This window comes from Sorex fumeus, unplaced genomic scaffold (assembly GCF_029834395.1).
Source record: "Sorex fumeus unplaced genomic scaffold, SorFum_2.1 ptg000122l, whole genome shotgun sequence".
NCBI lineage: Eukaryota > Metazoa > Chordata > Mammalia > Eulipotyphla > Soricidae > Sorex > Sorex fumeus.
In genome coordinates, this window is record NW_026606179.1 from 23,363,946 (window position 1) to 23,391,864 (window position 27,919).

The 27,919-nt window shown below is 63.8% G+C and overlaps 2 protein-coding genes across 2 annotated transcripts; one reads left to right on the top strand and one right to left on the bottom strand.

Annotated features, from left to right (window-relative positions):
* The first annotated feature begins 2,745 nt into the window (after positions 1 to 2,745).
* SLC7A10 (solute carrier family 7 member 10) lies at positions 2,746 to 16,138 on the top strand. The gene is made up of 11 exons (XM_056136337.1): positions 2,746 to 3,014; positions 10,552 to 10,756; positions 12,258 to 12,409; positions 12,501 to 12,626; positions 13,097 to 13,250; positions 13,893 to 14,016; positions 14,097 to 14,200; positions 14,411 to 14,507; positions 14,628 to 14,777; positions 15,420 to 15,597; positions 15,769 to 16,138. Exons 1-11 carry the CDS (start codon positions 2,861 to 2,863, stop codon positions 15,897 to 15,899), a joined length of 1,575 nt encoding a protein of 524 aa, XP_055992312.1. The 5' UTR covers positions 2,746 to 2,860; the 3' UTR covers positions 15,900 to 16,138.
* A 713-nt stretch (positions 16,139 to 16,851) lies between these two features.
* LRP3 (LDL receptor related protein 3) lies at positions 16,852 to 27,769 on the bottom strand. Its single transcript, XM_056135927.1, has 7 exons — positions 27,651 to 27,769; positions 26,485 to 26,532; positions 22,449 to 22,611; positions 19,996 to 20,210; positions 18,698 to 19,805; positions 17,638 to 17,770; positions 16,852 to 17,493 (listed from the first exon to the last, which is right to left on the bottom strand). Exons 1-7 carry the CDS (start codon positions 27,721 to 27,723, stop codon positions 16,918 to 16,920), a joined length of 2,316 nt encoding a protein of 771 aa, XP_055991902.1. The 5' UTR covers positions 27,724 to 27,769; the 3' UTR covers positions 16,852 to 16,917.
* Between the last annotated feature and the right edge of the window lie 150 nt (positions 27,770 to 27,919).

Genomic DNA, 27,919 nt, shown 5'->3' on the forward strand with positions numbered 1-27,919 from the left:
GAGCCGGCAAGCTACCGAGAGTATCTCGCCCGCACGGCAGAGCCTGGCAAGCTCCCCGTGACGTATTTGATATGCCAAACACAGTAACAACAAAGTGTCCAATAGAGACGTTACTGGGCCCGCTCAAGCAAATCGATGATCAACGGGAGGGCCTTTACTTTTACTTTTATTTCCCTATTACAATTGCCATGTTCTGTTGACCACTGGCACATACAAGTGCAATTTAGTTTTTGAAATCAGACTTGTCTCCAGAGACATCTAAGTGCACGTGTGAACTTTAAGAAATTGGGGTGTAGTTCCCCCAGACGGTGTCCTGTGTGAGCTGTCCTTGTGCCTCCCCATGGGCAGACATTTTGACTCCTTTGCAGATCTGTTTCCCTCACTTAGTGACATGCACTAAAGTGTCCTCCATCTGACTTGATTTGATAACTTCTCTCAGCACCCAATTATGATTTTTGTCTGCAAGTGACACCAGTTTATTTACCTGTGCAGTTACTGAAGAACAACTTAGCTACTGCCAGCAATTATTAGTGAAGCTGTCATCAGCATCCCTGTGCAGGGTTTGGGGAGTCATTTTCAATGCCGTGGGTAAATACCAAGGTATGTAATTAATTGCTCCCTGTGCCATCTGTTTTGTTGGCAAGCACCAGAGACCTTCCTAGGCGCCAAGCCCCTCTGCATGTCCAGCTCCCCTGAGAAGAGCATTTGGGTCAGAAACTGCATCCCACATGTTTCACTCATAGGCCTGCTCTTATTTATTTTTCTTGCCTTATCACACTGGCAAGAACCTCCAGCGCCCATGTGTGCAGACTGTCCATGTTTGCTTTCCCTCCCAGTCCAGTCTTTGCAGGGGAAAAAAACACCCCGTGTTCCTCCACTGAACTTGAAGTTAGTTGTAGGTTCCTTTGTCTCTTGGAGGGTTGGGTTGAATATTTTCAGGAGCTTAAGGAAATGCTCTCCGGCTTCTAATTAGCTGGCAGTTTTTGTTGGTTTAAGTCACGGGTGACTGTTTCCCGAATTTGTGAGAATTTCCCTTTCCCCTGTTGTTAATAAAGGAAACTTATTGGTTGACTTTAATAAACGTATTGACATTTTGGTTTTCATTTGGGGGGAATAGTCACACCGGCGATGCACAGGGGTTACTCCTGGCTCTACACTCAGGAATCACCCCTGGCGGTGCTCAGGGAATGGAACCCAGGTCAGCCGCATGCAAGGCAAACGCCCTGTCCGCCGTGCTATGACTCCAGCCCCACTTATTGACATTTTGGAGAGTAAACCAGTCTTACCGCCGCTTTGCTCCCCTTGGGGGTTGGGGATTCTAGCACCATCTCTTCTGAGCGCTCTGGACCTGGGCATCAGGATGCAAATTTCGTTCCGCGCAGCCCTGGTCTCCAGTCACCTTCTCCAGCAGAAACTCCGCTGGAGTTTCAGGTCCCGGGAGAGGCCGAGTCTGGCAACCACTAGTCCCCGGCCCGGAGTGCAGCGACCCGGCGCGGTCGCCCACCCAGCAGACCCCAGTCTTGCAAAGGCAAACAACGGGGTGGGAAGAGTGGAACTAGAAAGTCTGTCGGGACCTAAGACACCCGCCTCCCGGGTCTCCGGAGCTCGCGTCTCGGGCTCCTTTAAGAGCTTGGTGGCTGTAATCTCTGGGGCGGGAGGCGGTGGGCGCCAAGAATGCTGGACACGGGCTCGAGGGACGCGGCGCCCCTGCCCGCGGCCTCCTACCCCCCGCCAGCCCCCACCCTCCCCGGGGGTCCTCTAGTCCCCGCCCCCGTCCAGAGGTCTCTCCAGGCAGCCGCTGGGGCGCAGACCCCAGACCACCCCGCCCCGCGCGGGCCCCGCCGGCCCAGGGCCCCCTTGCAAGTCCAGGGCCGCCGGCAGGGGGGCGCGCGCAGCTCAGGGCGCCTCATCCACATGCAGGGGACGGCGCGGTGCGGCGGCCGCCAGGAAGGGACAAAGGCTGTTCCGCCGCCGCCGCCGCCGCCCCGCGCCAGGCTCGCCCCGCCCGCAGCCCCGGTGGCCCCCGCCGCGGCCCCCACCACCACCCTCCTTGTGTCGGCTGTGCGGGCCGGCGCAATCCGGGCAGCTTCCGGGAGGAGGCGGCCCTCCCAAGGCCCTGGCACACCCGACCTCCTACTGTGACCTTCCCTGGACCTCCCGGGCATGCTGGGCGGAGGATGGGGGACATGGGGGGCAGGGGGTCATGCGCCTCTTAGGCCACGTCCGAAGACCCGCGTGCAAGTCCACTGAGCCCCGACTCTGACCTGTGGTGGCCAGCGGCACATGGACCCTGCGCGTGGACGCGCTGAGCGAGAGAAGAAGCAGTGCGACCCCCGCGGGTGAGGGTCGGGGTCCCAGAATCTTCAGTCTCCCCAGACTTTGGACGGTGGGAGCTAATTAGGGTGCCCTGACCACTCAGAGGACCCTCCCCATCAATCAATCAATCAATGTAGATGAAAATACATACATCACTGTCCAGTCGGGGCCGGACACGGGGCAGCCAGGTGGGCGCGGGCCAGGGAGGGAGGGTCCCACGCGCACCCCGCGCGGAGAGGTAACGGGGGCCCCCCGCGCTGGGAAATCCTCCACCTGCCCAATGCGCCCTCGCTGCGGCCGCGTGGGGGCGGGGAGTCCCCTTTAAGGGCGGCCAGGAGGGGCTGCCCGGGCCTCCTTCCGCCGCTCCGGGGGCCCCCGCTGCCCCCGGGCCGGACCGGGCCGCGCGCCAGCGCATGCGCCCGCCGGTGGGCGCTGTCCGGGGCGGCCAGAGCGGCGCGCACCGACCGACGGACGGGCCGACGGAGCGGCTGCAGGGCGGACCGACGGGGCAGCGCAGGGAGCGGGCACGCGGCGGGACAGCGACATGGCCGGCCACTCGCAGCAGCCGAGCGGGCGCGGGCTCCCCGGCCCGGCGCCCTCGCCCTCCCCCGGCCCGGGTCCCGGGCCCGGAGCCTCCCCGGAGCGGGTGACGCTCAAGAAGGAGATCGGGCTGGTGAGCGCCTGCACCATCATCGTCGGTGAGCCGGGACGCGGCGGGCGCGCAGGACCCGCGCGGGGAGCTGCCCAGCACCTGCGCGCTCAGAGCTGGGGTCTCCACGGGGTGCTGAGGCGGCTTCACCCCGGGGCTCGCCCCCCGCATCAGCCCAGGGGAGCTCGCCCCCCGCCCGCAAACAACCCCCTCCCCAGTTTTTCTGCACTCTTCCACCCTGGACCCTTCCTGCCTCTCCACTACTTTTCTTGGCCGAGGGGACCCTGCTCTTGGATTCCTTACCCGAGAAACTCTGGTCAGGCGTTGGGTCCAGGCGAGGACCACACGTGTGGGGGCTGGGCAGGCCCCCAGTTGGCGTCGCGGCTGAGCTGTGAGCGGTGGGGAGCAGAGGGGGCAGAAAGCACGGAGGGGGGAGTGGACACGGGCACACCATTAACTGCAGGTCTGGCGCGGGCTGCTGGGGGCTGGGCGAGCGGCCAGGGACAGGGAGGCCGGTGATGGGGTGGACAGACGGAGCCCGGACAAAGCAGCTGCCTCCTGGGCTGGGGTCCCGCCGATGCTGCTGCCCAGCTCTCAGGCCCCACTTCCTGCCCTGAGAAGGACCCGCTCCTGCCCAGAGGGGGCATGTAGTGATGGACAGCGGGCTGGGATGTGGGGACTCAAAAGGAAAGTGTTGGTGCTGTGCCTTCTTCTGTTCCCACTGACCAGCACTGACTTCTCAGGAACACCCAGATGGGAGCCAGTCCACACCACCCTCCACGGAGGTCCTTTTTGGGGTCTCAAGGACAGGAGGGATGAATGAGGGGCCGTGATGTTCTCACCTGTCTTCCTCTTTCCTAGTCGTGGAAGCTGGTCATGCAACCAGATGGGGGAGAACTGGGGGCTCCGGGGGTGGGCACCCCCAGGTCCCCACTGCCTCCTCCTGGGCATGGGAGCCTGTGAGCTGGGTTAACATGGATCTGGAGGACTCAGGGGGGCACTCCCGGGTCCCCACTGCCTCCTCCTGGGCACAGGAGCCTGTGGGCTGGGTTAGCATGGAGCTGGGGGACTCAGGGAGCACCCTCGGGTCCCCACTGCCTCCTCCTGGGCACAGGAGCCTGTGGGTTGGGTTAGCATGGAGCTAGGGGGGACTCAGGTAGGACACCCCTCCTGCCCAGGACAGGAGCCTGTGGGCTGGGCTGGCGTGGAGCTGGGGGCCTTCTGGGGCTGGGTGCAGGGAGAAAGGGCTCTCTCTCACTGGGGTCAGCCAGGCCACTGCTCAGAATTTCACCTCAGTGCTGTGCCTAGCCAGGGAGAGAAGGTCCACGTGGGCTTTGGGGTCAGGAGGCTCTCCCGGCTGGAGCAGCTGCAGTGCCAAGCGGGCACAACCCCCCAGAAAAAGATGCGGGTCCTTTCTAGCAGAGGAGGGGGACATGCCAGCTTTGCTTCCTTCTCCAGGGCAGCCATGAGGGCCCACCCAGCCCCCTGAAGCCCCCAGACCCGGAGGTCTGAACTGGGGTGTGGGGTAGATCCCTGCCCCGACTGACACTCAGGGGTGGTCCAAACTGGACGGAAGAGCTTTGCAGGGTTCCACGGGCAGGGTTACTGGTGCTGGCCTGGCAGAACAGACACGGGGACAGTCGCCCTGGACTGGAAGGGAACCAGTGAAGGAAGGCAGGTGGGGCTGAGTCCAGGGTCGCACTGCCCCCACCCCCAACACCCTGAATGCCCTCCCTGCCCCAGTCTCCGCCCCTGGGCATGCATCTGCCTCCCTTTTTCCCCACCTCCTGCCTTGCGGAGCCTAGTGAAAGGCACAAATGTCTGCAAAGTGTCTGTGGGAGCTTTCGAGGTCTTGAAACCTCACTTGATCCTTCCCATTTGTTGGCAGCTGCTAAATTAAACTGGCTTTGCCCACAGAGGCCCTCCCAGAAGCTCCGGGAGTATCCCAGGCTGAGGAGTGGAGTGGCCGGCGGGACCGAGAAGGGTCTGTGAGCCAAGGCAGAGGGGCTGGGGCAGGGCTGAGAGACAAAGACGCCACTGAGATTTGCTTTGGCAGGACCCAAGTGGAGCTCTCCCTCACCTCCTTTGATTCTTGTGCCCACCTGGTGAGATGGGGCTTTTAATACCCATTTTACAGACATGGAAAGAGGCTGCAAGCTGGCTGGCATGGCTGCCGGTGGTAGACGTGGATTCGGAGCCAGATCTGGACACGGTGCAGTGGCCGTCCAATACTGTTCTGGTCTGGGTTGAGTTTTGCGCGCTGGCCAGGGATGAGCTTGGGTCCATGCTGGGAGAGCATCACAGACCTCAGAGAAGAGAGGTGGACAGAGGACTGTGTCAGCTGCCCAGGGCTGCCTTTCTCAACTCAGGGACCTTGCCCCAGGGAAGAGACAGCTGGCCCAGCTCCAGTCACCTGCTGGCACCATCCTGTCCCTTCCACTTTCCCGGTGACCCTGGGCCCAGCAGGTGTCTGTGAGTTGGGCTCCAGTGCACTCAGAGGCTGCGTCAGTTGGGTGTCTGTCTGCCCCATGCACCCCATCTCCTTTGGAGCCAGTTCCTACTCTGGTGGTCTGGACTATGTCCCTCCCTGCACCCTCCCCCAGGGCTGTTTAGAACCTGGCTCTGTCCAGAAGCAGCCCTGGCTCTCCTCCGGGCCTCCCCCCATGGCCCCCAAAATGGACGGGGCAGCAGAAACTGCGGCAGCCCCGGCCGAAGTTGCCCTTGATGTGCTCGGGGACACGGCTGGGAACTGAGGCAGCTCCCGCTCTGAGTGTGGCTCTCCGGCCAGTACTGGACGCTCATTCATCTCACCAACAATGAGGTGGGAACAGTGCTGGCCACTGTTCTAGGTACTGGACACGGCAGGGTTCAAGGCAGATGTAGCCCTGGCCTCCTGGAGATCACAGTCAGTCTGGACAGCCAGACAGTCAGCTCATCAGCGGGGGAGAGAGGGGCTGACCCTGCCTCAGGCTTGGCCACGAGGACTTGGGCTCTTGGGGAGCTGGGGGACCCCCGGGGAGACTCGCGGGTGGGACAGGGCTTCCTGGAGGAGGCTGTGGGTGCAGGGACGTGGCAGGAGGGTTAGTCAGGGAGGTGATTGAATCATGGGGCTGGGGGCTCCACGGCTCAGGGTGGGCAGCTGTCAAGATGCCAAGAAGCTAGAGACAGGGAGGGGCCAGGAAGGGGTGTGGGTCTGTGCGGGGGCACTTGGCCAGTTATTTGGGGGCGGAGGAGCAGGTGGGGGAGACGTGAGTGTCGGGCTTTCCCTCTGACCCGCTTGGTGGGCTGGCCGGAGCGCCATGCTGGACACACAATCTTACTGCCGTGGCCGCAAGGTCTGTGCAGGACAGAGCTGTGGAGCTGTCAGCAGAGGGGGGGCCCGTGAGGCCCCCAAGGCATGAGCACAGGAAAAGACCCCCAACCTGACCCCTGCACACCCCACTTGGGAAAGTCAGGATTGATGAGAAGGGGCCAGCACAGGAGTTGGGGGACGTAGCCAGCAGGGATGGAGGAGCAGGAGGTGGGGACAGAGCGAGGGTCCATCTGCAGCCGCACCCGCCAGGGAGGGAGTGTGACACTTCCCCTCTCAAAAGGACAGAGGGGTGCATGCCCCTGCTCACTTCCTGGGGTCTCTCCCCACCCCTCTACAGGTACTTCTGTACCCTGGAGGGGTTTTAGGACACTCGGGGCCGACAGGCAGACTGTTGAGTTCCGCAAGACAGTTTGGGTGGGCTGGGGTTGAGAACCCTTCCGCCCATCCCCCACTGGTCAGAGAAGCAGCTCAGGATGGAAATCTCTTGTCCACCATCCCCCCATTGGAACTCCGATGGGCGGGGTGTCTCCCCAGTAAGGTCCCCCCACACACACACACACAGCCTTTGGCCTCAGGGCCTTGATACCCGCCCTGGGAATTCTGAGCTCTTCCGCAATGTACAGACCCAGCACCCAGTGGCAAGGAAGGAGACCTGGGCCCCAGAGCCCCAGAGCCACCCGGCCAGGTGGCAGCCAGTGAGTGACAGGGGTGAGTGTCCCCTGCAACCGTGCTCGCAGCAGAGGCCAGGCTCCTGGACAGCACTGGAGGCCGGGTCCTTGTCCTTGGGGCAGGTCCAGTGCCTCAGACGTGCCCCTAAAGAAACAGGGGATGGGGGTGTCACTGCCACCAAGCTGGGAGGTCCCAGGGATCTTTCTGCCGTTGCCCGGGGAGACGGGGAGCCCCTGAAGACTGTGGGGTGGACCCGTGGCCTCTGCCATGGTCAGGGTCAGGCCAGGCCCCTGCTGCCCTCTAGCCCCATGGCCACACTTGGCAGGTGTGGGGGCGGGGGGTGGCGGCCAGCAGCCTCTCCTGGGTGTTCCCCACTCCCGACCGCTGTGGGGTGCGACCACCTCGGCCCTCCCTGAGCCGGCGGCACCTGGCACACACGTCCCCCTGCTTGCCTGTCTCCTCCTCCCCAGACTTGCTGTGCCGGGGAGACCTCCGTGGGCGGCCGCTGCCACCCAGAAATAGGTCAGCGCGCACGGAGGGCGAACAATGGCCCTTTCTTCGTTCTCCTGCAGAGGCAGGGAAGCCCCATCAGGCCAAACATCTCAATGCGATAAAGCGGCCCAACGCGCACGGGCTGCAGGGAGAGTCCGGGCATCTGCTGCGGGTGGACATATCAGCGTCCGCCGCCCGCCTGGGCTCCGGCATCCTACCATAGCCCAGCCTTGACTGGACAGGAGCGCCGGGGCCTTGGGCCCCACACTTGCCCCGCACCTGCAATGGCTCATGACCCCCCCCCCCCCAGGACCACCGTGGGTGCCCTGGCTCCCACCTCTCTCCACTTCCGCCCTATCACAACCCCCCATGTCTGGATGGTCCCCAGCCATCCACCTACCGTCCCCTGCCTTTCCCTGGCACCTGCAGCCTGCCCGTTCAGCTCGTGGTCCCTTTACCTCACCCCTGGGACCCACTGCAGCAGCAGAGCCCTCCTGCCCACTTCCAGCTAATCCTCCTGCACAGGTGCCCACCCTTGATCAGGCCCAGTCTGTGTGTGCAGGGTCAGAGGGCAGCCCTGTAAGGTGGAGGGTGTCATTGTCCTGGCCCCAGAAGGAAACCCACTGAATGCTCACGGGCAGAAGGTCCTGTGTTCTAGCCCAAGGCCAGACACCCGAACCAAGAGTGACTCTAGCAGTGCTGGAGCAATAGTACAATGGGCAGGGTGTATGCCTTCCCGGGTTCAATTCCCAGCATCCCATATGGTCCCCTGAGCACCGCCAGGAGTAATTCCTAGTGCAAAGCCAGGAGTAACCCCTGTGCATCGCCAGGTGTGACCCAAAAAGCCAAAAAAAAAAAGAGTGACCCCAGCCCAGCCCTGGGGTGCAGTCCAACGGCTGTGCCCTGGAGAACGGGGTATAATGTGTATCTTCCCCCAAGGCTCTGCCCACCAGGTGCTGCTGCCAGGATGACCTGAGACCCCCAGGGTGGGTGGCTCAGTGCCCCAGATACCCACAGTGTAACACAACCCCCCTCCACTCCCCGTCTTCTCCCAAAGCCGTCCATCCCCGCTGGCTTCCAACCTCCCTGACTTTTGGCAAATCCCACCGCACCAGGTTCCGAGAACAGAAGCTCGGCTACTAGACTGAGAAACTCAAAGGCCCTTTGGGAAGCGCAGAGCCAGCCCAGGCCCTGCCCCCCACCCAGGCTGGCCCCTTGGAAGCCGGCTGAGGGCTCTGCGTACCTTGAGGCGGTGTGCGTATGTATGTATTTGTGTGTGTATGTGTGTGTGTGTGTGTGTGTGTGCGTGTGTGTATGTGTGTGTATGGGGGGAGGGATTCTGTCATCCTTATCTGGATGGATTTAGGGCTCCTGAGATGTGACTAGAAACCCAAGTTGGGCTGTGGCTGTCAGGCTGCGAATCTGTGTCGGCGGGGGTGGGGCGGGTGGCCCGGGGGACAAGGGATGCATGCAGATGGCAGTGTCCCCGTCCGCCTGCCCGCGGGCCTGCAGGTGGAGGAGGCGGCAGGCTCTGTCCTGAGGGCCACTTGTGCTGGTCCCCGGCGGGTCTCGGTCTCTGCAGGAACATGTTCGTGTTGTGCAGTCTTTGAGTTCTGGGGGAGAGGGGGGCGTTTCTTTTCAGGCCTGTTTTTTCCACGGTGGGGCCCAACTCCTCTGTGCCACTGTGGACCCCCAGCCACTCCAGAGTGTGACTGCCTGGGCCCCGTTCAACCATGAAGCTGAGTATGTCCTTGCCATACTTGGGGGGGGGGGGGCTCGTGCTCACCCCAGCACCCAGCCCAACCCAGCCCTCCAGGCTCTCCCCTGCCACCCCTGGGTCCTGGGGAGGCGGCATCACCACCCTGTCACCCACCTCCAGGAGGGCCAGGGGATCTTGCTGCACAGGAAGGACCCCTACTGTCACACAGAGCAGGCACCCCTGGTGGCACCTGCCACTCACTGGCAGGACTGTGTGGGGACCAGCCCCCCTCGGCCCCTCCCCCCTCCCCCCTTGTGCTGGAGGCACCAGGTGACCAAAGCAGGTGTAGTGCAGCCTGGGCTGAGTTCGCTGACTGCACAAGGAACCTGCCCCAGTGCGGGTGTGGTCACGGTTGTGGGGAGCTGATCACGGTGGGCTGAGTTTGTGTGCAGCCATACCAGTGTTCCCTCACCCCCTCCTTCCCTTTCCCGTGACCGCTGCCCACCCGCACCTCTCCCTCCACCTCCACCTGGGCTGTGCCAGGGGCCCCAGGTCAAGGAGGTGCCGGGAAGTAGGTGGTGAGGCTCCCTGGGAGGGAAAATCAAAGCAGACCAAAAACAAAAATAAAAAGCTAGCGAACTGGGGCTGGAGTGATAGCACAGCGGGTAGGGCGTTTGCCTTGCACGCAGCCGACCTGAGTTTGATTCCCAGTATCCCATATGGTCCCCTGAGCACCGCCAGGAGTAATTCCTGAGTGCAGAGCCAGGAGTGACCCCTGTGCATTGCCGGGTGTGACCCAAAAACCAAAAAAAGGAAAAAAAAGAAGTAATATATAAAAAAAAAAAAAGCTAGAGAACTGAGCAGGACCTAGGGCACCCTGGTAAGGTGAAGTGGAGAGAAGAGCCTGCACCTGATATAGGCCAAGAGGGCTTCCCAGAGGGGCTGGAGCGATAGCACAGTAGGTAAGGCATTTGCCTTGCACGCGGCCAACCTGGGTTCGATTCCCAGCATCCCATATGGTCCCCTGAGCACCACCAGGAGTAATTTCTGAGTGCAGAGCCGGGAGAAACCCTTGTGCATTGTCGGGTGTGACTCAAAAAGAAAAAAAGGGGGGGAGCTTCCTAGAGGAGGCACCCTTAGGGAGTTTGGCAACAGCAGAACATCAGAGTCAAGGTATGGTTTTGGGAAGTCCCCTCTGGCCAGCAAGTTGGACGCTGCTGGGAATGGCGGCCTCAGTCAGGGGCCTGCATGTGGCCCCTCTGTGATGTTCTGGTGCCCGAGTGACCACTTGTCCTATGGCTCCTCGCGGGGATAAGGGACCAGAGCAACTTAGATCAGGACCTGCAGTAGCAGCTGCCCTGGCCTGCCCTGACCTGGCCCTGCCTGACCGCACGTGCCCCCATCTCTCCACAGGCAACATCATCGGCTCGGGCATCTTCATCTCCCCCAAGGGCGTGCTGGAGCACTCGGGCTCTGTGGGGCTTGCGCTCTTTGTCTGGGTCCTGGGGGGCGGCATCACCGCCCTGGGCTCCCTGTGCTATGCCGAGCTGGGCGTCGCCATCCCCAAGTCCGGCGGGGACTACGCCTATGTCACTGAGATCTTCGGGGGCCTGGCCGGGTAAGTGGAGGGATCTCCGGCGGGCCTCTCCACAGAGCATGGCCCACTGGCCCACCACATCATGGGGAAGGGGCGGGATCGGCTTCCCAGTCAAGGTGGGCAGGACCTGCAGCTGCCCTCTCAGCTGGACACCCCAGCTGGCCCCTCAGTCTCTCTGTCCCCTCTTCACTGTGGCCAGGAGGTGATCCTGGTTTCCAGGCTGCGGGCACTGCGTCATCTGGGATGGGGGGAGGTGGTGAGCTCAGAGGACACTCGCCAGGCGCCAGCAGCACCCAGTGGCCATTCTTCTCACATGCACCCTCATGGGCCCGGGAGAGCCCAGGCGCCCCGGCAGGAGGCCCGGGTTCCATCCCCGATGGCAAACCTACAGCCTCCCGTCAAGAGTCGGGGAGCAGAACAGGCTCTGGGGAGCTGCACTGCTCCACAGCTAAGATGTGTGCAGAGGATGGATGGCCCTTCCTGGGTGCCGTGGTAGCTTCAGTATTGGCTGACTGGCTGAAGGGAGAGCAGGGGGCAGTGGGTTCACTTTGGGGTGCATGTCAGAGTCTCAGAGAGCCTGGGTCATGGGGAGTAGGTACAACAGTGTGGACTGAGCTGAGATCTGCCCTCTTGCTAGGGGGTGTGGCTGGTTCATGGGGGCTGGGAGAAATGGAGGTATACGGGTGGGGCCACATTGGAGGGGTCTCAGCCGGGTCCAGAAGGAAATTTTAGATGGAAGGCTCTTGGGGCTGGAGTGATAGTATGGCGGGTAGGGCATTTGCCTTTGCCTTGCACGTGGCCAACGCAGGTTCGATTCCCAGCATCCCATCTGGTCCCCTGAGCACCACCAGGAGTAATTCCTGAGTGCAGAGCCAGGAGTAATCCCTGAGCATCGCCGGGTGTGACCCAAAAAGCAAAAAAGAAAAAAAAAATAGACTGAAGGCTCTTATGGTAGCCCTTTGGAGTGGAGAGGGGGGCACAGGCTGTGTCCTTGGCTGCCCCTTGGCCCCTGGGGAAGGAGGTGGAGTTGAAGGTAGGGCCCTTTCGGAGACCAGGGTGGGTGGGTAAAGGGAGCGCAGGGCAGGGGCGGGACCTCAAAGGTGTGCAAAATGAGAGCATGAGGAAGCCACCAGTCTTGGACATCCCTGGGGACAATCCCACAGACAGGCAGAGCCCGGGGACAGGTCTGGTCTCCCAACCTGGTGCCCATCCCAGATGGACCCCACAGGGTTCAGGGTGTAAATCACCTCCCCACCCATCCCTACTCCCCCTGGCTCCCTACTGGGTCCAGGCTTCTTCCAGGGGGTCACACAGCTCAGGGCCAGGATCCGGAGAACCCCAGGACAGTTCAGAGCACACAGGGAGTGGGGCGGGCTGGGGCGGGGGTCATCGCCAGGGCCTTGGTTCCAAGTCTGGCACTCCAGAGGTGCAGCCCAGAGCCCAGCGCCCAGCTAGGAGCTGGCGCCTGGGTCCAGGGGAGACCCCCGCAGCCCGTGCCACTGGCGCCCCGGCCCCCTTGCAGGTTCCTGCTTCTCTGGAGTGCCGTCCTCATCATGTACCCCACCAGCCTGGCTGTCATCTCCATGACCTTCTCCAACTACGTGCTGCAGCCTATGCTCCCCAGCTGCATCCCGCCGGCCGCCGCCTCCCGCCTGCTGTCCATGGCCTGCCTGAGTGAGTGGCCCCGAGCGCTGGCCCCCTAAGAGGGGGAGGGTGGGGTGGGTGGGACGGTCTGCCCTCCCGCGCTGAGCCCCGTCCCGCGCAGTGCTGCTGACCTGGGTGAACAGCTCCAGCGTGCGCTGGGCCACGCGCATCCAGGACGTGTTCACGGGCGGGAAGCTGCTGGCCCTGTCGCTCATCATCGCTGTGGGCTTCGTTCAGATCTTCCAAGGTAGGGCGGGGTGGGAGCTGGGGACCTGGCAGGAGCTTGGGGCGGCCTAGGGGAACTGGCGGACCCGGAGCTGGGGCTAGGGGCGTGGCGGGGGCGTGGCCAGGCTGTGGTGGGGCGGGGCCAATGTGGGGCGGGGCCAATGTGGGCCGGGGATAGGGGCGGGGCCGAGAACGGGGGGGGGCATGGGCGGGACTAGGGCGGGGCTGGGTGGGGTACAGCATGTGGCTAGGGCCTGATGGAAGCAGAGGGCTAGGAAGGGGCTAGGGTGGGACTGGGGCGGAGTTGAGGGCGTGACTGGCACGTGTTTGAGGGCGTGTTGTGCCTGGGGGGTGGTTAGGGAGTGGTTGAAGGCGGGGAGGGGCTGGGACGTGTTGGGCTAGAGGCGGGGCTAGGGCGGGGCGGGGCTGGGGGCTGGGGGCTGGGCTCAGGCCTGCAGGGACCATCCTGAGGCTCCCCCTCTGGCCCCCCAGGACACTTTGAGGAGCTGAGGCCCCGCAATGCCTTCTCCTTCTGGATGACGCCATCAGTGGGGCACCTGGCCCTCGCCTTCCTCCAGGGCTCCTTCGCCTTCAGCGGCTGGAACTTCCTCAACTACGTCACTGAGGAGCTGGTGGACCCTCGGAAGTGAGTGGGGCACCCGATAGGGATTCTCCGGGGCCGGCTCTGCAAAGCCGATCCAGCCTATAGACACTTCTCCTGGCTGGGCCTGAGCCATTGAGAGCACCTGTCCTTGAAATAGCATGTGACCTGTGCCACCACGCAACCCTCCCCAGTGGCTCTGGTGGCGGTGTCTGTCCAGCCCCGGCTGGCACCATGTGCCAGGGGACCCCCGTGTGCAATGGACTCTAAGGACATTTGAGGGATTTTCAGGGTGGCCAGAAACTTGGGTCCTGGGACATTTTCCCCTCCACCATCTGCCCTTCCTTTCTCTCTCTTTTTTTTTTTTTTGTTGTTGTTGGGTTTTGGCTTTTGGCGACACCTGGGGGTGGTGAGGGTCTGGGGATGCATCTGGCTCATCCAGTGTCTCCATCCAGAGTGGGCTAGAGAAGGAACCCAGGCTCCGCCCTGTAGAACACGTGCTTGCACTCTGCCTCCTCTCTCTGACCGGAGCCGGGCTGGGGCTGGGGCAGGGGAGGCCATAGTTGACCCACCGCTGCTGGTGGCGGCTGATCTGCCTTCATCACTGGGTCCCCCACGTACCCCCCACGTGCCCGGCCGTCCCCAGCCCCTCGCCCCCCCAGGCTGAGCCCGCGCCGCTGCCCCCAGGAACCTACCTCGCGCCATCTTCATCTCCATCCCGCTGGTGACCTTCGTGTACACACTCACCAACATCGCCTACTTCACTGCCATGTCACCCCAGGAGCTGCTGGCCTCGAACGCGGTGGCCGTGGTGAGTGGAGCCCCGCGGGGGTCCCCGAGCCCTGCCCGGCCCGCCCCACCTCACGCGCCCCCTCTTCTGTGTCCGCCCAGACCTTCGGGGAGAAGCTGCTGGGCTACTTCTCCTGGGTCATGCCCGTCTCCGTGGCACTTTCCACGTTCGGAGGCATCAATGGTTACCTGTTCACTTCCTCCAGGTGGGCGGCTCTGGAGACAGGGCTGGTTTGGGGGAGGTGGGCCGGAGCCCCCAGCTAGCGTGGGGATCCTGAGGCTGGAACCCCAGTCAAGGCCAGACACCCACTAAGCAAGAGCAGGAGAGGTCGGCTTAAGAAGGGAAGAGCAGCCAGCTGGAGGGCGCCTGGGGCTGGCCGTCAGAGGTCCCCTATCTTTGTCCACCTCCACCCCAGACTCTGCTTCTCTGGTGCCCGGGAGGGTCACCTGCCCAGTCTGCTGGCCATGATCCATGTCAGACGCTGCACCCCCGTCCCCGCCCTCCTCGTCTGCGTAAGTTGGGGGGACCCAGGCAGGGCAGGACCAAAGCACTGGATGGGCTTCCTGGGTTGGGTGGTGTGACCTGGCTGGGCAGCCCGTGGGAGGCCAGCGCTCAGCCCGTGCTCTCCACAGTGTGGGGCCACCGCTGTCATCATGCTGGTGGGTGATACCTACACTCTCATCAACTACGTGTCCTTCATCAACTACCTCTGCTACGGCGTCACCATTCTGGGCCTGCTGGTGCTGCGCTGGAGGCGGCCGGCTCTGCACCGGCCCATCAAGGTGAGGAGGGGGTGTGGCAGCCAGTGCCCCTGACCCCGTGGCCCTGAGCGCTCCAGCTGCTTGGGACAGACACCATCCTCCTTAGAACCCCTGGTGGCCCGGGCTTTCATGGGCCTAGGTCAGAAGCAGGAGAAGGAGGCTCAGGCAGGAGCCCTGAAACAGCACAAAAAGCCTGGTCTGGGGCTGGAGCGATAGCATAGCGGGTAGGGCATCTCCCTTGCACGTCGTAGACCCGGGTTCAATTCCCAGCATCCCATATGGTCCCCCTGAGCATCACCAGGAGTGATTCCTGAGTGCAGAGCCAGGAGTAACCCCTGTGCATCTCTGGGTGTGACCCAAAAAGAAAAAAAAAAAAGAAAAAGCCCTGTCCCTGCTTGAGACGTGCGTCTGAATGCAGGGGACTGGCCACCGGGGCCGGGCCCAGAGCAGTTCCTTTGTCCTGATAGGTCTTCACACTCTGAACCCTTGAGCCCTGCAGCCAGGCCGGGGGTGGACGGGTGGGTTTCAGAGGCTGCAGTCTGGCCAGGGAGGGCTGGAGTGCGCGGGGGAGGGGGGGGACAGCTGGCCTCTCCCCGTGTGTGTGCTGGCGCGCGTGCGCAGCAGAGGAACGCAGTTCTCTAGTGCTCTGCGTGCACGCCCCAGGTCAACCTCCTGATCCCGGTGGCGTACTTGGTCTTCTGGGCGTTTCTGCTGGTCTTCAGCTTCATCTCGGAGCCCATGGTGTGCGGGGTCGGCGTCATCATTATCCTCACTGGGGTCCCCATCTTTTTCCTGGGCGTGGTCTGGAGGAGCAAACCAAAGTGTGTGCGCAGACTAGCCGGTGAGTCGGGAAGGGGCGCCCGTGGGGAGCCAGGGGCAAAGGCTGGGGGTCTCGGACCGGCTGTCATGCCAATGGGGGGGAGGGACGGGGAATGGGGAGACTGCCAGTAGGCATCTGTCTGGAGTGATGGGCCCCGCCGCTGCCCCCTGACCTGCGTCCTTGCTTCCCCAGAGTCCCTGACGTGCTGGGGCCAGGAGCTGTGCTTCGTAGTCTACCCCCAGGGCTCCCCGGAGGAGGAGAGCAGCCCCTGGGAGGCCTCCCCGCTGCCTGCTGCCTCCGACAAGCCCCTGAAGACACAGTGAGACGTCGAGGGGCCGCCGGAGCAGCGGTTTCTGTTTACATGTTGTTTATTGAGGAGGTGTTTTTGCAAAAACATTCGTTTTTTTTTCTCCCGAAACAACAAAAACGATCCAATTCTTGGAGGGGTGAGGAGCCCCCAGAAGTGTGGGCAGGCTCCCTGTCACTCCACCCTCCTGGCCCGCCTGGAAGGTCCCCGAATAAAACAGGCTGGTGGCCCTCGAGAGAGCCGCCGCTCGGCTGAGTCCCTGGGAATGCCGCGGGGAGCTGGCCTCTGACGCCCGCCAGCGGGGCAGGGGGACACTGCCATCTGACTGGGCACTCACCTGGGGCTGGCTTGGGGTGGGGGTGGCAGTCAAAGGAACGTCTACCCCCAGAGGGACACGCAGGGAGGGTCAGGAAACAGCTACCCGACGCCCCTGCAGTCCCTGACCGCCAGCCCATGGGCTCCTGCTAAGCTGCTGTTTCCCATCCAACCCAGTGTGGGTGCCAGGAGCCCTGCCCACTTTACAAGGGGGAAACTGAGGCTTTGAGCAGGACTTGCACTTACAGAACCCCCTGGGCTCTCCAGCCCACCCAGGGCTTGCTCCGTTCTGAGCCCAGCACCCTAGTTTTTGCCTTGGCGCCTGGACACTGACCAGAACCCCACCGTCCAGCAGTTCCCATGCCCTTGGGAGGAGGAGGAGGGCTCAGTGCCCACAGCACCCCACGAACTAGGTCCAGAGGCCCACGGCCCAGTTCCCAGACCCTGCACTCCTCGGGGTGAAGAGAGCCAGAGGCACAGACACCCCCAGATGCCTCCTCCTGGCCACGGGTTTCCGGGAAAAAAGGGGGCAGAGCCAAGACTGCAGGCCACTGGGTGCACACACCAGGAACCCCATGCCACCCCACCCCGTCTGCCCATCAGTGTGCCCACCAGCAGGTGCGGGCTGCATAAGAAAGGACACGGAGGCAGGGTAGAAACGACTGTGTATTCCCTGGTTACAAAGCGGGGCTGTGGCGGTCCCCAGAGCGTCCAGTAGGTCAGCAGACCAGCAGGGCCTCGTCGTCACTGGCCTCCTGCGCTGGGGAGCAGGGTGTCAGGGGGCTCCTGCAGACACCCAGGGGCTCTGCTGGGTGGGGGCCTGGGGTGTTGCTGGCGGTGGGGGCGGGGGCCGCAGGGTCCAGGGCTGCACTGGGCTCCCGTGGGGGCTCCGCGGGGCCGGGGCTGTCCTCCAGAGCGTCCCTGCGAGGCGCTTTGCTGTCCATGTCCTCGGGCCCACACTCCTGGCCTGGCGACAGTCCGGAAGGTCCCCCCTCTGGTTCACAGCCTGCGTCCCCGGGGGGTGCGTCTCCAGCAGCCCCGGGGCTGTCTGGGTTGCTCGGGGGTGCCGGGGGCTCCGGGGCAGGCGCTGGGCCGGGCTGCAGGAGCCCGTCGCCCAGCACGGTCTGAGAGGTGCGCGCGGCGCTCAGTAGCGGGATCTGCCCGCGCGGCGCCCGCGGCCGGTGGAAGAGCCGGTTCCAGAGGCGGCCGAGGCGGCGGCGGGAGGGTCCCCGGCGGGAGGCGTGTCTGCGCATCTGCCGCCGCACGGCCGTCCGCAGGTTCTGCAGCACGGAGGCCTGCGGGGAAGCGGCGGCGGAGCCCGCGGGAGGCGCTCAGCAGCGCTCAGCAGCGCCACCTCGCACGCCTCCTGTAGGCGTCCCCCACCTCCTGGAGCCCGTGCCCATCCGCACCCCAGGCCCTCGGGGTTGCCCGCGGCCCACCTGGGAGGCGCTGTACACGGGGAAATCCTCCACGGGGGGGATGAGGCCCTGCGCGATGAGTTGCCCGTAGGACGGCGGCGCCTCACGCCGCACGAACTCCGCCTCCAGCCGCGTCATCTGCGTCTCGAAGGCCCTGCAAGCCCGGCGCAGAGCACACGTGGCAGGGCCACCGGGGACGGCAGGGCTCCACAGCAGGCCGGACTGCTGTCCCCAGCTCACGCCCTCCCACAGGCGCGACCTGCACCTGTGTCCCTGCTCACCTGTACCTCTGCCGTTGCCCACCTGTACCTGTACCTGTGCCCCTGCCCACCTGTACCTCTGCCCCGCTCACCTGTACCTATGCCGCTGCCCACCTGTACCCATCTACCTGTACCCCTGTTCACACGCACCTGTGCCCCTGCCTACCTATTCCTGTGCCCCTGCTCACCTGTACCCGTACCCCTGCCCACCTGTACCTGTGCCGCTGCCCACCTGGACCTGTGTCCCTGCTCACCTGTACCTGTGCCGCTGCCCACCTGTACCTGTACCCTTACCTGTCCCTGTGCCTCTGTCTACCTGTACCCATCTACCTGTACCCCTGTTCACCTGTACCTTTTCCCCTATCCCCCTGCACCTGTGCCCCTGCCCACCTGTGCCCCTGCCCACCTATTCCTGTGCCCCTACTCACCTGTACCCGTACCTGTACTTGTGTCCTTGCTCACCTGCACCTGTGCCCCTGCCCACCTGTGCCCCTGCCCACTTGTACCTGTACCCCTGCCCACCTATTCCTGTGCCCCTACTCACCTGTACCCGTACCTGTACTTGTGTCCTTGCTCACCTGCACCTGTGCCCCTGCCCACCTGTGCCCCTGCCCACTTGTACCTGTACCCCTGCCCACCTATTCCTGTGCCCCTACTCACCTGTACCTGTACCCCTGCCCACCTGTACTTGTGTCCTTGCTCACCTGCACCTGTGCCCCTGCCCACCTGTACTCATCTACCTGCACCCCTGTTCACCTGTACCTTTTCCCCTATCCCCCTGCACCTGTGCCCCTGCCCACCTGTGCCTGCCTCCCGCCCACCTGTACTCCTGCGTGCGCAGCGAGTAGAGCTTGAAGGCGCAGCCCAGGGCGATGACGAGCAGCAGCCCGCACACCAGGCTGCCGATGAGCGCGGCCGTGATGACCTTGCGGGGCACGGCCGCCAGGCAGCCGCGCTCGTCGCTGCCGTCCTGGCAGTCCTCCTGGCCGTCGCAGCGCCACGTCTCGAAGATGCAGAGGTTGGTGCCGCAGTGGAAGGTGCCGGGCTGGCAGGAGGCGCAGTTCTTCTCATCGGCGCCGTCCGGGCAGCTCTTCTGGTTGTTGCAGCGCTCGGCCAGGGCGTAGCACTGCCCGCCGCCGCCCTCGCAGGGGTACTGGTCGGGCGGGCAGGCCGGGCAGCCCTGCTCGTCACGGCCGCTGGCACAGTGCCACCAGCCATCGCAGCGCTGCGGCTCCGAGAAGCAGCCCTGCTCGCCCGCGCCGCCCGCCCCGCTGCCGCCGCACGGCTGCTCCCAGGGCAGGCAGTAGCCCTTCACCTGGTAGGTGGCGTTGAAGCCGTGGCCGGCGCTGCGGGCGCGGGCGTGGTAGGCCACAGTGAGGCGGCCCTGGGCGGCCTCCAGGCTCACGGGCCGGTGGTTGCTGCGGTAGGACAGGGTCTGCAGCAGCCGGTCGCCGCGCTCGCCCAGGCCCTCATACACCTGCACGTAGTCGTCGTAGCCCAGGCGGAGCTCCAGCTGCAGCAGCACGCGCCGCGGGTCCTGCGTGTCCACCAGCCACGTGCAGTGCAGGTCCGAGGGCCCGCGGGCGGCGCCGAACAGGTCCGGGGAGGCGAAGGAGCCGTAGAAGCTGCCCAGCCGCCGGCCGCACGCCAGGTCGGGGCAGCCCGCCTCGTCCGAGCCGTCGCCGCAGTCCTGCAGGCCATCGCAGTGGCGCTCAGCCGGCAGGCAGCGCGTGGAGCGCGCCCCGCTACAGGGGAAGGTGCCCCCAGGGCACAGGCTGCCCGGCGGCTCCAAGGCGGGCAGCGAGCAGTTGCCCTCGTCCGAGCCGTCCCCGCACTCATCCAGGGTGTTGCACTGCCACGGGCCCGGCAGGCACTTGCCGTTGTCGCAGTGGAACTCGCCCTCCTGGCAGGACGCCTGGCCCAGCTTCCCTGTGGGGGGCAGGGGAGGGGAAGCATCAGGGTGGCACCCCAGGGCGACAGCAACAGCCCCAGGCAGGTGCCATCCCCTGGGCTGGGACCGAGCGAAGCCCAAGGGCTTGGTGGGGGCTGGCGGCTGCTCTGGGCCTAGGGAGTCCCCCGAGGGTGCCCCGAATGTGGGGTGCTGCCTCCCCCGCATCACCTCGGATGTAGGAGAGACGGAATCCCTGGGCCTGGCCTGAGCTGGAGGCGTCCGAGTGGAAGAAGATCCAGACGTGGTCCCGGGCGGAGATGAAGGCGGGAGGGATGGCGGAGCCGCACAGCCGGAAGGCCTCCTGGCGGGGTGGGGCCGCGGGGCCCAGCATGAGCCAGTCCAGGGAACACTGGTGGGACTCCTCCACGTCAAAGTTGTGGAAGCTGCAGCGGCAGAGGGTGGTCGCCGTGGGCGCCGGCAGGCAGCATCCACACGGCCCAGGAACCAAGTCAGGCCCGGGCTCTGGGTGGGCCCAGAAAGCAGCGAGACCCCGCGCTGAGCTCGCCCATGGCCTCACATGGCCGCTCCGCACAACACAGCAGCCCAGCGTGGACAGCTCCCTCCTACACCTGACCCACCACGCCAGCCTGGCACTGGGGGCCAGGCCCACACACTCGCCAGCCTGCCCCGGGAGGGGTGTCACCCTGGCCAGGTGGGCTCATTCCAGGGCAGGAGTGCTGACCCACTGCGGTGGGCTGTGCAAAGTTCTCCAGCCAGTCAGGAAGGTGGTCTGAAGGAAGTCCCTGCCAGGTGTGCTCTGTGGTTTGGACACTGCCCAGCCAAATGTCCCTGCCCCTCCCCAGGCTGGGGTTCCAGCCTCAGCTCCGCCCTCTGCAGCTGGTTCCCTCCCTGCAGGGCCCTGTCTGAGCCCGGGACAGGCTGGCTCAAGTCACAGCTGCAAGACAGAGGCCACCTGTGCCGCCACCTCCAGCTGCCCCCGAGGCATCTGGGCTCCACAGCAACTCCACAGCCAGCCACAGCTACCCTCAGAGCTCACAGGCTGCACACACACCTGCTCATGCATGTACATGCATGTCCTAGCCCTGCTCACATGGGGGCTCTGCACACACACACACACACACACTATTCAGATGGTGTACAGATGCCTGTTCTCACACATGCACTCACCTGTGTACACACAACATACACACACCTGCTCACACATATGCCCACAAGCCTGCTCCCACATTCACAGGTACACATGTGCACACACAAGTCACATGTGCGTACATGTGCTTGCGTGCAGACACATCTCACACTCATGTGCATATAAAACCTATTCACACATGCACACATGTACATACTCACATGTGATAATACGCTCTCATGTGCACACATATACACACATGTGAGATACCTATGCTCACACCCCCGCCCACACATGCACGTGTACACACATGTGAAATCATACACTCACACCCGTCACATGTGCAAACACATGTCACGTGTGAGATGCATATGTTCACCCCCCAGCTCACACATGCACACGTACACACTCACATGTGAAACACATTCGCTCACACTCCTGCTTACACGTGCGCATGTACACACTCACGTGTGAAATACATACGCTCACACCCCTGCTCATGCACACACATATACACTCATGTGAGATACCTATGCTCACACCCCCGCCCACACATGCACGTGTACACACATGTGAAATCATACACTCACACCCGTCACATGTGCAAACACATGTCACGTGTGAGATGCATATGTTCACCCCCCAGCTCACACATGCACACGTACACACTCACATGTGAAACACATTCGCTCACACTCCTGCTTACACGTGCGCATGTACACACTCACGTGTGAAATACATACGCTCACACCCCTGCTCATGCACACACATATACACTCATGTGAGATACCTATGCTCACACCCCCGCCCACACATGCACGTGTACACACATGTGAAATCATACACTCACACCCGTCACATGTGCAAACACATGTCACGTGTGAGATGCATATGTTCACCCCCCAGCTCACACATGCACACGTACACACTCACATGTGAAACACATTCGCTCACACTCCTGCTTACACGTGCGCATGTACACACTCACGTGTGAAATACATACGCTCACACCCCTGCTCATGCACACACATATACACTCATGTGAGATACCTATGCTCACACCCCCGCCCACACATGCACGTGTACACACATGTGAAATCATACACTCACACCCGTCACATGTGCAAACACATGTCACGTGTGAGATGCATATGTTCACCCCCCAGCTCACACATGCACACGTACACACTCACATGTGAAACACATTCGCTCACACTCCTGCTTACACGTGCGCATGTACACACTCACGTGTGAAATACGCTCACACCCCTGCTCATGCACACACATATACACTCATGTGAGATACTTACACTCACACGTGCACACGCACTCGCACGCACACTCACACGTGCTCCCACACATCTGCTCGCACAGACCCTCCACAGCTGCTGACACGTGCTCACACGTGTGGCTCATCTCACAGGCCTCACACAGGCCCGGGTGTGTGCTCATGCACACTTGCTCACACACACACCCGCCACACCTCCCACCTGCCGTACATGCACACACAGACAGCCCTGCTCCCGGCCCGCACCTAATGGTGATCATGTCCCCGCGGTCTCCCTGGATGTACCAGCTGCAGTTGGTGCCGGGCGGGTAGTTGAGGGGCCAGGCCGGGCTGAAGATGACACCGTGCCGCTCTGTGTGCTGCTCCAGCTTCCCGCTGCAGGTGGCTGGGGGCGAGAGGCCGGCCTCACCTGCGGGTGGGAAGTGGGGGCAAGACCTGAGCCCCGTGGCCTCAGCACAGGCTTCCCCAGGGTGGGGGCAAACCTAGCCCAGGTGGCCATCAGAGATCAAATAAGTCGGCATAAGCATTAAATATTTTTACAGACAAGGCCACTATTTGAGGCTTCACAGAACTGGTCCTTAGGGTGAGGGCCGAGGGGGGAGCCACATGGTTCTGGGTGGGGCAGGACTCTAGCCAAGCCCTGCACTATGGGACCTGGGCCCTGTCCCTGAAGCCGCCCACACTCCCCTTGGCACATCAGTCCAAGAGGCAGCCTTGGGGGATTCCACATCCTGCCCTGCCCTACCCACGCCGTCCTGCTGGGGCCCCTGCCGCCCTCCTGGTGAGCGTCACACACAGCTCAGGCTCTGAGGCAGCTGCAGGAATGTACCCTCACGGGTGGCTGCACAGGACAGCCCTGCTGGGAGGAGCTTGGGCCAGGAAGACAAGCTGACCAGCTGACCGATGACTCAGGCCAGAGGCTGGGGACAAGGCTCATGTCCCGGCGAACCAGAAACACAGGCTGAGCCATGCTCAGATGGAACTCAGGCTTCCTCCCGTGCCTTAGTTGGAAGTTGGTACTGGAGGCAAACACCATACCCAGGTGAGAAGCCTGAGGTTCAGAGAAGGCGTGTGACTTGCCTGTGGCCACACAACCAGTTAGTTGCAGCTTCAGGGTGCCCCCTCGTCCCTTGCCGTTCAGCCTCTAACTGCCAGCCTTGAGCCATCGGGCTTCTCAAGTGTGGACAATGCGTGTGGCAGGTGCCCTGGCGAGGAGTGCCACTGTGCCCAGTCTCACACACTGGTGCTGCCCACGGCCTGGCACACCTTCCCTGGGCTCAGCACCTTGCAACCCTTCTCCACCTGGTGGCCACAGCGACCTGGGAAAAGCAGGGCTCACCATACCAGAGGGGGAACGGAGGCTGGGGAGACAAGCAATCTCTCTACCCAGCCCAGGGACACCTCCTCATCACTTTCCCACTGCCTAGAACCTTCCAGAGTCTCCTTAGAAGCAGGGGTTTCTGCTGGGACCCCACACGTTACAGTCGTGGAAAGGGGTAGTGCCCCCACACCTCCCACTCAGCTTCTGCATGGCAGGGGGAAGGGGAGGAACTTTCCCGGTGGGGTTTCATTGCAGCTGCCCCTCCTGTGTCCCTACTTCAGCAGCAGTGACATCCCTTCCAGATGTGCCAGCCCTGATGTGGTCCCAGGACCCCACCAGTGCTGGTGCACAGTAGGTACTCAGGAAATACCAAGCGCTGAGTGACCTGGCCAGTCCTGGTACTGCTCAGGCTCCAGGAGTGATCCAAAGAACCAGGAGGCCCCAACCCTAAGGCTGAGCTGACCACCTGGTGTGAGGGTGTCAAGGGTCAGTCTCCCATAGGGTACCCAGCTGTGGCCTGGGAGACCAGCCCTGACCTGTGTCCCCAGAGCTCCCCTGTCCCCACCGCCTGCACCCACTCTCGCAAAGGCAGCCCAGAGCCTGGGCTCCCAGCCAGGGAGTGGGCACCTGCGTCCTGCTCAGAGGTCGTGAGGTGACCGGAAGGAGGGAGAGGTTTGGGGATGCTCAGAGACAAGGCACACATTTCACGTGTGAATGAGCCCAGTGGGGTGGGGGGACCTCCACCAGCCTCTGTTCCCACAGCTGACCCCCGTGGCCAAGAACCAGGGCTGCCCCTTCTTTAAAGGATCACAGATGCCTCTGCACACACCAGCGACGGAGTGAGCAGCAAAGGCTGGACAGCGCCTGCGCTACTCAACGACACCAGAGCCCCGCGCATCTGTTCCCGAAATGCCCACACGGGGGCAGCAGCGCCATTGGGTCCCAGTTCACTCTTAAAAGGGTCAGCAGGGGCTCAGCATCCGCCCCCTCTACCCCCAACAGCCCCCGGCCTCCACGCAGACAGACCGGAAGGAGGTTCCACTGTGCTGCGGGGAAGGGATGGGAACTGGCGCAGGACTTCTACCTGGGCATCACATGGCCGTGGGCTTGGAGGGTACCACCAGGCTGGACAACCAGCCAGAGGTCACACACACACACACACACACACACACACACACACACACACACACACCAGGATCCAGCACCAGTAGGACCTGGAGACCCCAACCGCGGCCCTGCCCCCCACCCCTCAGCCTGCGTGGTCTCACACAGCGGCTGCTGCTGGGGGCAGGGACGAGAAAGGACTGACCCTGTCTGTCATGGGCAACTGCCCTGGAGGAGAGGCGGTGGCCGGGGGTGGGTGGCTTGGCAACCCGAACGCCCTCATGCCCCGGCCACAGAGCTATCCGGGGCCAGGAGAGGTCCAGCCAGAAGGTACGATCTGCAGATTCCGGCACCCGACTAGGGGCCCTGGAAGAAGCCCCTGCCCGGACTCATTTTGGGTCAGGTGGTCAGGTGACCACAGTCCAGAGGGGGGCTGGGGGGGAGCCTCACTGGATCAGTGCTGATGTCCTGGGGAGGACGGGGCCAGGGACAGGGGCCTGGGTCACCATTCACACAGCTCAGGACCCCGAGGAGGGGGCCAGGCTGGGCCTTGAGGAGATCACAGAGCCTGCTGGACTCCGTGTTCGGCCCTGCTAGCCCGGGTGCAGGCACACATGAGGCAGTGGTGGGGATACAGGCCAAAGCTGGACACAGGCCAACACTAGACAGACGTGACGCCCAATGCCCTCCCCGTACCTCCCACCCATCCCAGCATTTCAGACACCGATGCATCAGGACAGTCAGCCCTGGATCTTCTGGGACGGGAAGATGAGCCGGGGCAGGGGTGGCGGGGCCAGGAGGATGCCAGGACGCACACAGGCCGGGGCCGGCGGTGCTGAGCAAGGCAGGGCGGCAGCTGAGTCAGCAAACGCTGGTCCTTGCGGGGAGTGGAGGGCAGGAGGGCAGACTGAGAGGCAGGGTGGCTGGAGCAAGCCCTGAAGGCAGCGGCTGTGGACCCGCAGGCTCGGGCAGTGGAGACGCCCGATTCTGAGCAGAACAGGAAGTCGGGGAACACGTAGCACAGCAGATGGGAAGGCGGCAGCCCCCGAGAGGGGGGGACAACGGGAACCACAGGGCCCTGCCTCCTGCCTTTGCCTTCAGCCCCTGACAGCCCACTCCTGACAGCCCACTCCTGCCCGTCTTTGCTCTGCTGGGCACAGCTGGGGGTGCAAGGCCCTCCCCTCACCAGCAGGAGGCGGCCTGGAGCTGGCTCTGTGTTTTCATAAGCTCTGCCAGCCTGTTGGGCAGCTGCTTACCATGGTTACCGACCCTCTGCCAGGGGGCTGCCCTCTGTCCTGCCCTGCAGGAGAGGGCAACAAGATCAAGCTTGTTGATCGGAGACACTCCCCCCCACCCCAATCCAGTGCCCACAGGGATCAGCCATGCTCGGCCACTGTGTCAGTCCCTCCTGCAGGGACACCATCAAGACAGCCTTCCTTCAGCCCTGAGTGGGGACAGCACCCTCCTCTTGGGACATGTTAAGGACCGATCGATCCATGTGTCAGGCATGGCCCCTGCCCCCACTCACTCACACCTCGATATACTAAGACCTGGACCCCAACTACCCGGGTGCAGGCATGCTGCTCGTGGTGCTGTGTATGCTGCCCACGCCTTGCCTCGTTAATTCATTCGCCTCAATAACGGGCTCAGGGGGTAAGCACATGACTGTGCCCATTTTACAGGAGAGAAGACTGAGAACCCACAGAGGCTGCTCTGGGATAAATACAGATGGGGTGGTGGGGGCAGGACTCTGCTTGAGCCCAGCAGGGCAGGGAAGAGGTGGGAGGAGGAGGAGGAGGAGGAGGAAGAGGAGGAGGAGGAGGAGGTGGAGGAGGAGGAGGAGGAGCAAGGACTCACCTAGAGCAGGAACTGCGCTGCTGAGCTGCCCGGTGAGGATGATGTTGACTGCAGGAGACAGAGTCGTCGCTCAGGGGGGCTGCGGGGTGCAGGGCAGCTGATGCCCATTCCCGGCTGGCCCTGCTGTCTCAGACTTTGGCACCCACCACAGCCCCCGGGGGCCCAGAAGCTGCCTGCATCCCACGGTGGAAGAAAGTGGGACAGAGCCAGCTGTCCCGGCTCTGAGAACCTGGACAATCTGGGGGGGAAGAGTGCCGACCATCCCCTTAGAGCGGGGACCACACGTCTAGAGACCACCCAACCAGGTGGGGGAATGGGATGCCCCTGGTCCCAGAGATGGAGACACGGTTCAGGTTCCCCCCCCCCCCCATTTTAGAAGGGTTCTGACGGTGCAAGTCGTCCTTGAGAAGGAAGGCAAGGCAGCTCTCCCCAAGCCCCAGCCAGCCCCCCAGGGACCTGGCTTTAAGCTAAGCACCCCCTCCCCGAGAAACCGGGACGAGGATGTGCACGCCACACTTCCCAGCGCTCCGCTCCTATCCCTGGAGAGGGGGCGGCCAAGGCCAGCGGAGAGCCCCAGCCCCCTGCCTCGGGGAGCAAGGCGCGCTGTCCCCTGTCAGCACCCTCAGCTGTCCACTGCCAGCAGGACACCCCTGAGCCGGACAGGCACGGGGAGGGCGGCAAGGAGGGGGTCAGCACGGCTCGAGGAAACGGGCGCCCCCCCCCACCTGGGCTGCGGGCAGGACGAACTTTTCAGCGTCATTTCAGGGGCTCCCGTGGAGAGGCCACAGCGGGGGCCACGGCCTCCCCCCATCTCGGTAAATAAAGGAGCCATGTGGGCCGGGCCTTAACTCCTTCCTCGCCCAGGGTCTGCCCACACCCTGCGGCGGCGCGCAGGAGCTGGAGGCGGCAGGTGCGCGGCCGGACACAAAGGGGCGCGCGGGGCGCCCCCGCCCCCCGCCCCGCCCGGCACCCCTTCTCGGCCCGCACCCGCCCGGGGCGCACGGGGGTTGGGGAGTTGGGGGGTCGCGGGGAGCCGGCCGGGCCTTTGTGCACCGGCCGTGCGTGCCAGCCAGCCAACAGCCCCGAGGGGGGCGCCCCCCACCCCACCCCACCCCGCAGCCGGCCTCCTCCCACCCACCCCCGCCCCCACCCCCGGGCCCACTCACCCAGACAGACGACGGCGAGCTGCGCCCGGACGCCCGGCGCCCGCTCCGGCCCCGCGGCCGCGCGCGTCTCCATGCCGGGCGCGGGGCCCCGGCTCGGGCGGCTCGGGCGGCCGCGTCGGTGCCAGGCGGCGGTGCAGGCCCGCAGCGCGCGCGGGGCCACATCGGCCGCGGCGTCACGGACCCCGCGGGGGCTCGGCGGCGGCCGCCAGGGAGGCCCCGCGCCGCCGCCGCCGCCGCCGGCCCGCCGCGACCCCCGGCGCGCCCATGCC